Source organism: Panthera uncia, chromosome C2 (genome assembly GCF_023721935.1).
Source record: "Panthera uncia isolate 11264 chromosome C2, Puncia_PCG_1.0, whole genome shotgun sequence".
In the NCBI taxonomy this organism is placed as follows: domain Eukaryota; kingdom Metazoa; phylum Chordata; class Mammalia; order Carnivora; family Felidae; genus Panthera; species Panthera uncia.
The window spans coordinates 153,718,079-153,733,024 of NC_064810.1; the positions used below are offsets into that span (position 1 = coordinate 153,718,079).

At 45.2% G+C, this 14,946-nt stretch overlaps 1 protein-coding gene across 9 annotated transcripts in view; it reads right to left on the reverse strand.

Annotated features, from left to right (window-relative positions):
* UBP1 (upstream binding protein 1) overlaps positions 1–14,946 on the reverse strand; it is a 57,633-nt gene that overhangs the window by 32,970 nt on the left and 9,717 nt on the right. For 8 of the 9 annotated variants that reach the window (XR_007457434.1, XM_049629078.1, XM_049629080.1 and 5 more), the window contains exon 2: positions 3,066–3,217. Coding sequence is in view for 8 of the 9 variants with exons in the window: in XM_049629080.1 (XP_049485037.1) it covers positions 3,066–3,217 (152 nt within the window). In the remaining variant the exon portion in view is untranslated. Of the gene's footprint in view, positions 1–141; positions 252–3,065; positions 3,218–14,946 lie in introns of those variants that run through there. The other variant, XM_049629077.1, reaches the window with a different exon arrangement.

The following is a 14,946-nucleotide window of genomic DNA, read 5'->3' on the forward strand; positions in this document are numbered from 1 at the left end:
CATGCACAAGCACAAGAGCTCAGACTTGGTGAGATGCCCTTTCGAGACCCAGCTTTGGCAAGGCCTTCAGAGGTAAGCAAGGAGGCGGTACCATATGATGCAAGTGTTTTCATCTAGACTCTAAGAGTAGATGATGCCCACCTTGTGGAAACAGCTCTGATACACACAGCAGTGGCCTACTCCGCACCAGCCTGGAGATCAGCCACCTGGTACACATTTGCTTCGGCTGACGTCATAGTTGTCTACTGCCGCTATAACAAATTTCGACAAACTCAGTGGCCTGAAACTATACAAACTTATTATCACACAGTTCTGGAATTCAGAAGTCCAGCATAGGTCTACTGGGCCAACATCAAGCAGTCAGCAGGACTGTGTTCCTTTTGGAGGCCTTAGGGTAGAATCCACTTCCTTGTGGTTTTTGGGGTTTTTTTGTTTTGTTTTTGATGCCACTAATATCCCTTGGCTCATGGCCTCTTCCTCGGTCTTCAAATCTGACTCCGACTCTCCTACCTCCCTCTCTATAAGGACGCTTGTGATTTCACTGGGACCACCTATATAATTCAGGATAATCTCTCCATCCCGACACCCTTTATTACTATTTTTTTAATGTAATCTCTACCCCTAATGTGGGGCTTGAACTCACCACCCTGAGACCAAGTGTCACATGTGCCATTAGGCGCCCCTAACACTCTTTATTTAACCACATCTTCAAAGTCCTTTTTGCTATATAAGGTAAAATATTCACAGGTTCTGGGGATTAGGGCATGGACATCTTTGGGGAACAATTATTCTGCCCACCACAGTTCCTAAGCAGTGCAAAAATGCTATTTCTACAGTTTAAAACTCTGACTGGCTTATTTAAAAGCTTGTAATAATACACTTCCCAATAAACCTGGCAAACTTCCTGAGTCACGGAACCGGTATCTAGTACCAGGTTGGGTTCTCGCAATTTGCAAAAACTGCTCATCCAGCTGCAACAGGAAACTAACACATCAACCAAGGTCTAAATAGTTGGTTTCCAGTGTGATCAGAAACCATTAAAGCTACTTAGTTGTAAGTGACAGGAACAGCAATAAAGGTCATATTGGACTTCCTATGTGTTGGCTAGCTTGTAAGTGCATCATAGCCATTAATTCAATTTAATCAACTGTTCTCACCTTGTCTTACGAATCTGTAAAATGCATTTTTTAAGTAAGCTCTATGCCCGACAGGGGGCTTGAACTCATGACCCCAAGATCAAGAGTCTCCTGTTCTACGGACAGCCAGTCAGGCACTCCTAAAATGGGTTAATAAAACTTCAGGAGTTATTGGGGAACTAAATAACACACGTATAGTACTTAGTACAATGCTTCACACTTTGTAAACACTCAGCAAACGTCAGTCTAATACATTATGACTATAGATGGTGGCTGGAAACTTTTATCAACATGAGAGATCTTTTCCCAGTTTAATAGTAACAGTGATAAATTATGGATGTTTCCCCAGGCCAACAGACAGACACATCCAACACATTCCTTTAAACAGGGGTCTGGGTGTACTCGTTCATCCCATGGTATGCACGCAACAGAACTTACTCAACTATTCCCCAAGTAAGAGAAATGCACGTGACTCCCTTGTCATTAGAAATAAAGCTACAGTGGATATCCACGCCCCTACATAGTTTCTTCTGATATTTTTTTTATATCTAAAACAGGTTACCATATACACTTAAGGTTCTTTCAAATATGACACTTAAGTCTCAAACAACAGAAGGCCTACCCAAACAATATTAACACCAAAATTAGGGTACTGCTATGGGTGCTATGGTAGAATAACCTGGGTTGTAAAACCTCATGGATCCTAAATTTATAGATCAAATGAAAGGCTAGCATAAGTTACTCTTCCATATTTCAGAATACTATTATTTCATAATAATCTAAAATCTACAGCTCACAGTTCAAGGAATTAAAGATCCTATTTAATGATGGGAAAATAATCATAATATATCTTAAGCAAACAGGTGTTAAATCCAATTTTGTTGAAATATACACAAGAAAATACACCTAAAATAACATTTAAAATACTAAAAAGTATTCTTGGTGGGATGCAGCTACAGTCAATTTTCATCTTTATCTCTTGAGGTATTTCCCAATCCTTCTACAATGAGAGTATGTACTACTGTTTTTACAAGAATAGAAGTTCAGGGGTGCCTGGGTGGCTCTTGATTTCGGCACAGGTCGTGATCCCACGGCTCGTGAGTCTGGGCCCCACTGCACTGTCAGTGCGGAGCCTGCTTGGGATTGATTCTCTCTCTCTCCCCTCCACTGCCCCCCGCCCTCCCTTGCTCACTCTCTCACTCTCAAAAAATAAACTTTAAAAAAAAAAAAGGAAACTTTAGATTTAAAAGAAAACCAAAGGAGCAACATGCTTTCAGTATGTATATCCAACAAATGAATAGCTGTGTAACAAAGTACTTTTGTTTAATTTGGTCAGTCACATTGGCCCATGCCCAGACTGCTAAAGGTACCTCAGAAAAAATCCCTTATAATTTCCAAAAGTAAATTCTACACCCACATCCGTTTTCCACTCTGCCAGCTCTCATTTTCAGATCACCGAAACATAATATTCTCATCAAGTGCAGACAAGATACGGGTGGACAAAATTTGACACGGTTTATTTCAGCCACAGACTCCATCCTGCTGCAGCTTGTCTATTTTCAGCACAAACCTGCTTCAGGCCTGAGACCCAGGTTCCTTGCTAGCTGGATTTCTGATTCATTCTCAAGTTCCATATTGAAACCAGGGTTCCTAAAAATAACTGACATCCTTTCCTACTTGCTCCTCCTCTGGATTTGGTCTGAAAAACCCTGTAATAGATCTTGTTCCACAGACCTTATTGATGCAAATCGGCTTCCACAAACTTTTACCTCGTTGGCTCACAGTAAAATTCCTACAATTTCTGTTAACTGAAGCTGTCGAACTTAAGAAACATAATCGAATTTCAAGGTGTTACCAGCAGACTAGGCTGTAGTGCCACCGTGGATATATCGAAGTTCTTCCGGCAAAACACGATCCAGCCATACCAACCTTGGTTCAAGTAAGTGAGCGTCTCGTCGTGCAGTTTGACGGCTGGCGAGGTGGCGGCGCACATCACATACTGAAAGGGTGGGTGTTTAGTCTCACCATCCAACGGAAGGCTGGAATCTTCCTGCTTAAAAATGGGCAATGCCAAGACATCGCTGAAAGGCAAAGGAATCAACATTGACCTGAGTTTGAGTTTAAAATACTTGAAAGCATATAAAAACATGTAGGGGTAGCTTCTTTTAAAACTTTAAGTTCAAGGGCACCCGACTGGGTCAGTTGGTGGAACATGCAACTTCTGATCTTGGGGTTAGGAGTCTGAGCCCCGCGTGAGGTCCAGGCGCTACTTAAAAAAATAAATAAACTTTTATAAAAAAATAAATAAAATAAAATTTAAGCCCAGAAACGTCATGTAGAATGAGAGAAATATTAATGTTAATCTGGCTCCCCCAAAAGATAGTATTAATAACCCATCTCTCCAGCGTGGGGTGGGGCGGGGGGGGGGGGGGGAAGAGTGGGAGAGCAGCTATGATTAAGCAGATAAAATAAGAAGTATTTAATAGTTAATAAAGTCCATGCTGATTAAGCAAGAGATCTAACAATAATATGTATGCTACTTCAAAAAACTCTTTAAAAACTTTAAACTCCATATTATTTCTATGAAAAAAAAAGAGCAAGTGCATAGCTACCTGTTTTGAAAGGTAGGTCACACTGGCACCATAAAATCACAAAGAAGCGTCTGATTAAGACGGTACTTTGCAAAAAGTGCCCCGCTAGGCCTGGCAAATGCTGGGCATAAAGCTTCAGGCTTCGTCTGAAACAGTGGCTTCTTCTGAGAAGCAGACAGTTGCTGCAGAAGCAGCTGCTATCTCCCCAAGGATAACTTGGCGCACCGGCTGGGGGGATGCGGGGGAGGGGGGGGGCCTTCTGGGGCACTGCCTATATTCTTCTCTTTTAACCCAAACACATGGATGTGCTTGCTTTGCTTTTTTACAAAAACAGCAGAGAGATAACTTACATTCCATAAAAACTCACCCTTTTAATCATTCGGTGGGTTCTGGCATATTAATAGAGTTGTGCAGTTATCCTATCTAATCCCAGAACATTTTCATCACCCCAAAAAGAAATCTCATGCCCGTTAGCAGTCACTCCCCAGCCCTATTGCCCGACCCTAACCCTAGTCCTGGCAGTGACCTACTGTGTCTCTATGCACTTGCCTATTCTTCTTTTTTTTTTTAATGTTTATTTATTTTTGAAAGAGATAGACACACACACACACATGGAGTGTGGGCAGGGAAGGGGGGCAGAGACAGGGAGACACAGAATCCGAAGCAGGCTCCAGGCTCTGAGCTGTCAGCACAGAGCCTGACATGGGGCTCGAACTCATGAACCACGACGAGATCACGACCTGACCCTGAAGTCGGACACTGAACCTACTGAGCCAGCCAGGTGCCCATGCACTTGCCTATTCTCAACATTTAATGCAAAGAGAATCCCATGGCCTTTTGAACTGGCTTCTTTTACTTGAGGTTTTCAAGGTCCCGCTGTTGTAGCATTCCCATTTAGGGATGAATGATACTCCCTTCAATCAGACGGATCTAACAGATGGATCAGTCTGTTTATCCACTCTGGGGCATCAGGGCTGCTGCTGCTAGTGTAAACCTAGGAGAATTGCCAGGTTATATGGTTACTCTGTTTAACTTTCTAAGGAACTACCAAAGGGCTTTCCAAAGAGGATACACCATTTTACATTCCCACCATTAATGTATGAATTATAGGTATTTGCTTTGGAGATAAATCGCTGTTCTGTACACCTGTATCTTAATAATGTCTCTATGTTCCTTCCTCCATAAAAAAGTAAAGTAATAACAAAATATCCAAATGAATAACTACTTTATCAACACCACTAGCAAGGGCTTGTCTGAATTGCTTCCCCCTCCCCAAAAGCTGTTAACATACTCAGATATTTGGCTAGTCCATTTTAATGAAATTCAATTTAAAACCAAAAGTGTAAATAAATGAGATGGGAGAGAAAGGCTGCACTGCGTTCGCTCCTCCCTGCACAGACTCTATTAAAGCACCAGACTGATTATTCAGAGACTAATTACCCACTAGCCCTCTTCGCACCTGGGAATTGCCAACACGCTCCTAAGCACTTAAGTATAACTGAGAAACACACCGTCAGCGCTGGTCCTCAATCCTCTAGAGTTCTTCTCAACACTGCAACCTGAGGGTCACCCGAGGGGCACAGATCTAAAACTTTGCGGCAGATATAAAAACTTTTCAGGAGGCTGAAAAACGGTGCTTTAAGACTTAGAGCAACTCTCTTCATGAAAAACAATCATGATTGTTCCATGGTAGATGAGTGTATATATATATATACTCATATATATATATACACATACTCAATATATATATATATTCTTATGTTGTATATACGTAAGCATTTTAAGGATGAGAAAAAGGGGCACCTGGCTGGCTCAGCCAGTACAGCATGCAACTCTTGATCTCGGGGTTGTAAGTTCGAGTCCCACATTGGGTGTAGAGATTACTTAAAAATAAAATCTTAAAAAAAAAAAAAGATCCTTTGCTATTGAAATCCCAATTCATTTGAACTAGGGTCCCGGCAAGGCCCCACTCTGCTCTTCTTCCCTCTTCTACTTGTCCTCACTGCCCCTGGCCCCCACACCAGCCTCCCACCCTGCCTCTTTCAAGGCGTCTGTACTGGTGCTGGGTCTGGAGCTACTCTTCTGCTGATGTCCGTCTAGTTCACTTCATTTAAATGTCACCTTCACAGCGACAGCCTGCCAACTGCAGTCCGCCCATCCGTGTTCCCAACTCCCCTTGTCCTGTTCTATCTTCCCACAGAGCTTGTCACCTTCCCACAGTACACAGGACTTAAGTTTGTACCACCCCTAAGTATACAACCATCTCCCAAATTTGTTTCACTTCACTGACTCACCCCAACATTTAGAGCCTCAAATACCTGCTGAATCAATGAACCAACTGCAGCCCTAATAATCAATCATTATTAAAATGAAAAAAACAGGTATCTAGGTAATTTAACATCCTCATGTCTACTAAGCCAAACCTTAGGAAAGAAAGTCCCAGGAGTCAACTGTTTTTGTAATCCCACATCCCAGACAGGTAGAGCTCCCAGGGATCAGACAAGCAAATGAAAAGTCTCAAGGCTTCAAATTATTACAAGTAATTTTGAAATGCCAGTACCCAAAAATAACCAGGCACACAAAGACAAACAAGACTCTGGGAGCAAGAACCAACAGCAAAAACAACAGATGGCATACACCCAGTTCCAGATCTGTCTGTTGGTATTCAGCTCTTTTCCGCCTCTGTTGCAGAGGGGTTCAAGGTCTGAAACTACACATACAAGACTTCTTGCCAGCTGGAGTCTTGCTAAGTCATCCCAAAGGGAAGCACTGGTGGGAAGTGAAAAGGGAGTAGGAAAAGACAGAGGCGGGCAGGCGCACAGAGGGTGGCTACAGGAAATTTCTAGGCCGCGGCAGCCACGCCCCCAGGCACAACCAGGTAACAAGCCCTCCTCCCCACACTGTTCCAGCACCTTTGCAACTACTTCACTACATCTTTCTCTGCTTGAAACATCTAAATGGTTTCTATTTTCCTAACTGGACACAGACTGATACCCCCAAAGAATTCAGATGCTGGAATTATTGGACCTATACTATAAAATTATGCTTACTCTGTATAAAGAAATACAAAAGGCAAGCCCAGGGACACCTAGGTGGCTCACTTGGTTGAGCGACTGGCTCTTGGTTTCCACTCAGGTCATGATCTCACCATTTGTGAAATCGAACCTGCTTGAGATATTCTCTCTCTCTCTCTCTCTCTCTCTCCATCTCCGTGTCCCTCCCCTGCTCACTCACACACACTCTCTCTCAAAATAAATTTAAGAAAATGTAAATAAAAGACAAGCCCAAATGATCTGCAAGGAAGAGAAAATTTTAAGGGACAGTAAAATAAAAAGGAACAAACAGAACTTCTAAAACTGGAAAATAAAATTGATAAAATTAAGAACTTAGCTTTAACAGCAGCTCAAACAGAAATATATAGGTAAAAAGAAGTTATGGAAAATGCAAAGGAGACATTAAGAAACAAAGGACAAGGTGAGACAATTTCACACTGAATTGAATTCCCAGAAGAGGAAAACATATCACAGAGACAGTATTTGACCTAAAGGCTGAGCAATTCCAGAACTGATGAAATATACCAATTGACTGATTCAGGAAGCCCAGATAACCAAAGCAGGATAAGATGTGGTATATATACACAATGGAGTATTACTCAGCAATCAAAAAGAATGAAATCTTGCCATCTGCAACTACGTGGATGGAACTGGAGGGTTTTATGCTAAGTGAAATTAGAGAAAAGACAAATAGCATATGACTTCACTCATATGAGGACTTTAAGACACAAAACAGAGGATCATAGGGGAAGGGAACCAAAAATATAAAAACGAGGGGGACAAAATGGAAGAGACTCTTAAATACAGAGAACAAACTGAGGGTTGCTGGAGGGGTTGGGGTGGGGGGTGGGCTACATGGGTAAGGGGCACTAAGGAAGACACTTGTTGGGATGAGCACTGGGTGTTATACATGGGGGATGAATCACTGGAATCTTCCTGAAATCATTATTCCACTATATGCTAACTAACTTGGGTCTAAATAGATAAATAAATAAAATTAAATAAAAATAAAGATATTGTGTTTAAAGAAAAAGGGAATCAATCACTGGAAAGCAGGAATGAGGAGAAGAGGTGGGAGAGATGAGGAGGGGTCCTGGAGTGTCCTGGAATCATCAAGTGCTAGGGGTGGGGAGCAGAGGATGAGGCCACCGTGGGAGCAGCACAGTCGCAGCTGTGGCAAAAGGATGCACTTGAATGCCGAGGCTGTGAACTTCAAGTAAGACCCATTCACTGCTTTTCTAGACCACATTCAGCTGCTTAGGTGTCTTAGGTGTCACATTTAATCAGGGTTACAGTTTTGCTGCAATAAAAAAGGTGGGAGGGGAATAAAGCAAGAGGGCCAAGAGAGACGGAATATTAACAAGGAAGAAGTAATTACAACAATTGCACATGGAAATTAAAAGTGGCTGAAGAAAAAAAGGTGTTCAAGAAGGCGAACTGAGTCGAATCAACGACCGTAGATGGGCCAAATGACAGAGCAAGAGGAGGGTCCTAAAGGAATGAGCTGAGAGGGTAGAAGGTGGTAGTTAACGCTTAACTCTGAATTTGAGATTATATGTGGGTTGCACGATTGGAAATGTCAAGGTCTAACCATAAGATTGAGTAGCTAAAGATAATACCACTGTAAGAAAGATACAAGGAACAGAAATGTCAGGCTACTAGAAGGCCCATTTAAGTGTCTTCTGAATCACCGAAAATTAAAACAGCAATAGTGTCAGATAGTGACAGTGAACCAGGACCTAAAATTTTAAAAATGAGGAACGACCCAGGGTGCCTGGGTGGCTCAGCCTCGGTTAAGTGTCCAACTTTGGCTCAGGTCACGATCTCATGGTTCCCGGGTTCGAGCCCCACTTTGGGCTCCACGCTCTCTCCCTCTCGTGGGATTCTCTCTGCCCCTTGCTCACTCGCACTCTCCTCTCTCTCTCGGGGGGTGGGGGGGGGGGGCGGAAATGAGGAATGACCCAGAAATCACTAAGATGACTGCAATAATTGGGTGACTGGTTGATATTTGGTAACATGAAATTCAAAGTCGGGAGGTCTTGCCAGGAAGGAGACAGGAAGCGTAGCTTGAGATGGCAATGAAAGGAAGGGGGTCCTTCCCTAGGCCTGTGGAAACAGACCACCACCGCTTGAGAGGGCTTCAGAGGAAAAGTCATCATTAAGAGACAGAGTTGACTACGTTAGTTTCCCAGGACCGTCACAACAAAGCACCAAGAACCGGATGGCTTAAGACAGAAACGTGTGTCCCTCGGCTCTGGAGGCCAGAAGTCCGCAATAAAGGTGTCAGTGTGGTTGGTGCCCTGTGAGGGCTGTGAGCGGGCTCTACTCTGGGCCTGTCTCCCAGTTTCTGGGATTTGGTGACATCTTTTGTGTTCCCTGGCTTGTGGACGCATCACTCCAGTCACATGGTCAGCAGCAACCAGTGTGCCTTCACTTAAGTCTTCCTCCGTGCCCAAATGTTCCCTTTTTATAAGGACACCGGCACCTGCCCTGATTACATCATTTTTACTTGATTACCTCTATGAAGACCTTATTTCCAAATAAGGTCACATTCTGAGGTCCTGTGGGCTAGGACTTCCAATATATCCTGGGTGGGGGGGGGGGGGGGGGGGGGGGGGGGGAGGGGCACAATTCAACCAATTAACATTGACCACTTAGGGGATTTTTTTTTTTTTTCCAATGTTCATTTTTGAGGGAGCGACAGAGCACAAGCAGAGGAGGGGCAGAGAGAGAAGGAGACACAGAATCCGAAGCAGGCTCCAGGCTCTGAGCTGTCACCACAGAGCCTGATGCAGGGCTCGAACCCACGAACCGTGAGATCATGACCTGAACCGAAGCCACCTACGTGCCCCACTAAGGGGATTTTCTGATGACAAACTGAGAATTCCAGAGGGCAACATGGAAGGAAGTTAGGAACTGGTAAGAAAGCGGAGATGGGTAAAGAATTGGGGGGGGGGGGCAGGGGAGCGTGGGTGGCTCAGTCAGTTGAACATCCGACTTTGGCTCAGGTCATGATCTCACGGTTTGTGAGTTCGAGCCCCGGGGACAGGGTCTGTGCTGACAGCTCAGGGCCTGGAGCCTGCTTCTGATTCTATGTCTCATTCTCTCTCTGCCCCTCCCCCACTTGTGCTCTGTCTCTCTCTGTCTCTCTCTTCCTGTCGATCAAAATATAGGAGAAAAGCAGCGACCTGAAAATCTGGAATTTCTCGTAGTCCTGACAAATACTAAGGGCACAAAAGTTCTGGTCCAATATGCCCTAAAAAACTTATACATATGTCTAGGAGAGACAGATCAAAAAGGCACAAGTATAATAAAAAGGAAGTTATAACTAATGACATAACAACTAAAAAGATGAGAACATCACTACCAACTTTGTGCCAATATATTGGAAAACATGGGTAAGATGAATATGCCCTAGAAAGAGAACTTATCACAGGGTGCCCGGGTGGCTCAGTCCGTTGAGTATCTGACTTCGGCTCGGGAGTTCAAACCCCGTGTCAGGCTCTGTGCTGACTGCTCAGAGCCTGGAGCTGAAGCCTGCATCAGATTCTGTGTCTCTGTCTCTCTCCCTCAAGAATAAACTTTAGAAAAAACTTAAGAAAAAAAAAAAGATAACATCAAAACTTTCTTCAAGACATAACGACACCTGGCCGGCTCAGTTGGTGGAGCAATGTGACTCTTGATCTTGGGGTTGGGAGTTCGAGAATAAAATCTTAAGAGAAACAAAAACTTTCTTCAAGACATAAATAGCTGTTAAAAAAAAATCCTACAGACACTGATATCATGGTTAAAACATTTCCCCCCAAAGAAAATCCCTACCCCGGAATGGTTTTACAGGCAAGTTCTATCAGACTTTCAAAGGCAGTTCTTACACAAACTCTTCAACAGAACAGAAAGAGAATACTTCCTAACTCATTTTATAAGTGCAAAGTAATTTGGAGTCAAACTGGCTACAAACGGAACTAAAAAGAAAATGAAAAGCTCATTTCAGCCATAAATATAGATACAAACAAACAAACAAACAAATTAAGTATTAACAAACCAAATCCAAGAGTACTGTGACAAAGCATGGTCTAGTTGAGTATTCCCCCGGAACACAAGGACAGAATGCAGAATCTGTAAACAGAACACCACACTTCTGGACAGTCGATTTAGAACAGAATGGCATTGTGAAGAGGTTCGAGTAAAAAGTCTTTTCAAGTAGGGAAAAGTGCAATTGGCCTCCTACTTCATACCATACCAAAAACAAAACCAAATTTATTCCAGATAGACTGTAATCCTAGGCATAGTCTATAAAGTAACAGATCGTTAGAAAAGACTGTAAAAATATCTTTGACCCTCACAGTAGAGAAAGACTAACTGTAAGTGAAAACATTAGTCAATTTGACCATCTCAAAATCAAGAACGTCAGCTCAAAAGCCACCAAAAAGACAACGGGAAGACAAGTCGTGGAGGTGAAGTATTAATGACATTTATGCATAATCAAAGACTATATCCAGGATCTATGAAGAACGACAATAGGAAAAGGAAAAAGAAAACAATAGAATTAAATGACGACACAGGTGCTGCCTTCAAATCTTGAGACAGTTACAGATAAACATATACACCCTTCAATGTATCTATTAGAAGACAAACACCAGGAGGAGAAAGCACCCAACCAAAGAAGTTGGAAAATAACCAGAGCAAGCAAGAACCTGAGGAAGACAATAACCACAAAAATAAAACAGAAAACCCAACCTAAAAGAAAAACAAAACCAAAACTGGTTTCTTTTTTTTAATGTTTATTTATTTTGAGGGAGAGAAAGCACGTGGGTGCAGGCGTGACGGTGGGGGAGGGGCAGAGAGCGAGGGAGAGAGAGAGAGAGAATCCCAAGCGGGCTGTGTGTGCAGGGCCCGATCCTGAGAACCAGTCCTGCAAACCCTGAACCGAATGAAAACTCAAGTGCTCAACTGACGGTGCTCCCCAAAATTTGGTTTCATGCAAGGCACTAAAGATACAGACAAACCTCTGAAATAGGTCACAAAAGCAGGAAAAGACGGGGAGTTCCTGTGAGGTAAAAGGGAATAATCACAAATACAGAGATCTTTTTTTTTAAACCTAAAAACTTAAAGCAATTTTATATGAAGAGTAAAATGACCACAACTGGCTAACGTTCATAAATTCTGAATATTCCTATGTCCACTGCCTAAATTACATGTCCAAACATCTACTTTGTGCAAAAAAATTAAAATCACCAAATCCAGGCCGCATTCCAGGTGAGCTTTACAAAATCTTGAAGAAACCGTTAAGTCTCATCTCATAAAAAATTTCTAGGGGTACCTGGCTGACTCGGTCCGTAGAGCGTGAGATTCTTCGTGAGTTCAAGCCCCACGTTGGGCATACAGTCTACATATCTAAATACATAAACACAACTTTTAGCCCGTAAGAGAGAAAGCTATCCAACTCACTTGAAAGTGATACAGACTTGATGTTAAAAAAAAAAAAAAAGGTCTTGATGTTTAAAAAAATAACAGGAGTACAAGAAAATAAAATTGAGGACCAATCTCATCTAGGGACAAAGATCATCTATTTATGAAACTTTGGAAACCTTCTCTAAAATCAGAAAGAAGATCAAAGAATCAAGTTTTTAGTGGTTCTAAACAACACTACAGCAAAGCCACGGCCAACACACCAAGGCAAGAATGTGAAATGTAAAGACCATACAGGAAGAAACAAATCTACCACTATTTACAAATACTGTTGGGGCGCCTGGGTGGCTGGCTCAGTCGGTTAAGCGTCCGGCTCAGGTCATGATGTCACAGTTTGGGGGTTCGAGCCCCGCGTCGGGCTCTGTGCTGACGGCTCGGAGCCTGGAGCCTGCTTCGGATTCTGTGTCTCCCTCTCTCTGCTCCTTCCCAGCTCGCACTTTGTCTGTCTGTCTCTCAAAAATAAGTAAACGTTAAAAAAAAAATCAAAATAAATACGAATAAACGTTTAAAAAATATATAAAGATAAAAAATATACATATTTTAAACGTTTATTCATATTTATCTTGATCATGAAAAATAACTAGAAAAACTGACTAGAAAGTCTGAGAGCCTACAAATTATTAGAACTAGTAAATTCACCGAGGTCCGGGGCGGGGGGGCGGGGGAGAAGCAAAATACAACAAGACGGAGAAGAAAACGTATATAGCCTTCCTGGCAGATTTTCCTTCTATCCAGAAAGAGCGCGTCCCACACTGGCAGGCGGCCAAAAGGTGCGATGGAAACGAGTGGAAGCCTAGCCTAGCCCGGCCCCGGCCCCGGCCCCGGCCCCGGAGCGTCAGGGCGCAGCCGCGCCGCTCGCTGAGCCACACGGTGGCAGGCCACTCGACTTCTCTGAGCTCCGCTCTTCCTTGAGAAGAAAACCTGTTTTCCGCATCTCCAGTCTAGGCACGCGCCGAACCAGCGGAGGGCAGAGGTGTGGTCCACGGAATCCCGACGAAACGGAGACTCTTTCGGGGGGTTCGGAAGGCCAAGGTTATTTTCAGAATCCCAGCGAAGCGTGATCGGCCTTTTCCCCTCCGATGACACCTGCGCTCGGCCGACGGCGGTCAGAAGTGCTGGTGCCCTCGCACGAACCGGGGCAGTGGCACCGAACCGGACCCGGATCAGAGCAGGCGTAGCCGCTGCGCAGTAGTTACTCATGTCAGGCCACAGCGGCTCTTGGGCGGGTACAACACATTTCTGCCGCACACCTCGGGGTGGTCCCGAGGAAAGCCGTCTTGCCACCGCTCGATCTGCAGGCCGCCCCGGCGGTTTCTCTCACAAAGTATCAGTTTTACGTGAAAGAAAAACTAACAGGCGCACCCGGGTGTCTCAGTCGGTTAAGCTTCCGGCTGCTGATTTCACCTCAGGTCACGATCTCATGGTTGTGGGGCCCGTGGTTGTGGGGCCGGAGCCCCACATCGGGCTCCCTGCTGACAGCACAGAGCCTGCTCGAGAATCTCCCAGGCTGCCCCTCCCTCTCCCTCTCTCAAAATAAATAAATAAATATAAAAAAAAACAAAACAAAGAAAAACAAAGTACGATTATTCAGACCTAGGCATCCGGCAAACTTCCTCCAAAACCGAACAAAGCGGGCCGTCGTTTCCTGGAGAACAACTGTGAGCGTGTCAGAGGAGGCGGTCGGCTGGGTTCTAGAAGGACGGCTGGAGGCCGCCAGAGGAAGTCGCGGCCGGCCGGGAGGCCGCCAGAGGGGCCCGGCGGCGCTCCGAGACAGAATCGCGAGCGCCGGCTCCGAGCGGACAGGCCCGGACGGCTGCCAAGTCGGGCAAGTGCAAGTTCGCGGGACTCGCGCCCCGCCCGACCCTACTAAAATCTCCCTGGGGCTCAGGGTGCCGTGGCGGGACACCCCGGACCGAAGAAGCCTCCGAGAAACGCCCACCTCGAGCGGCAGCCACTCGGGCCCCCGGTTAGCGACGCGAGAAGCCCGACACCCGGCGGGCACCGCTCTCCCTCGGCTCCCGCCCCTCGCGTCCTGCCGGCGTCCTTCCGCCTCCACGAACTTTGCTGCTGGCACCGCGGGGCTGTGTGTCCTCGGATCCGTTCTGCTGACGGGACGGAGGCCCCCCAGGGCCGTCTTCTGGACGCGCGGGGTCAAAGCCTCGGGCCGAGGTCTCCTCAGTCTACCCGGCGGCAACACCAATGCCCCTCGGCGAGGTGGTGACTTAATGCGTTACGTGTCATCTAAAGAGCTCACGTTACTTAAGTCCTGAAAGTTACGTTGCTCCAACTATACATTTCGCGTCAGCCAAACTCAGGTGGCCCCAAAGACCCCCTCGAGAAAGTTTTGAAGAGTCACTTTCTAGAGGCCACGTGGTTGTCTGGCCCTCACTTCGCAAAACAGAGCGACCCAGACTCCAAGTTCCGAGGGGCTTCAGACTTCCGTCCTTCGGCGAGGGGAGCCTCGGCCTCGGTCTGGAACGGCAGTGCCACCGGCAGGCGACGCGCGCCGCCCCCGTCACGTCTGCGGGCTCCGGGTTACCCGCTTCAAAGGGAGGGGCTGGTTAGGAAGTTCCCAGGATCTCCTCATCCGTCTCTAGAATCCTGGTGTACCGAGCGCAAAGACTCTCGGAAACACTCACGAGCCGCCTCGCTGCCAACAGAGTCTGCAGCCGCTCACACCTCGTGCACACACGTGGC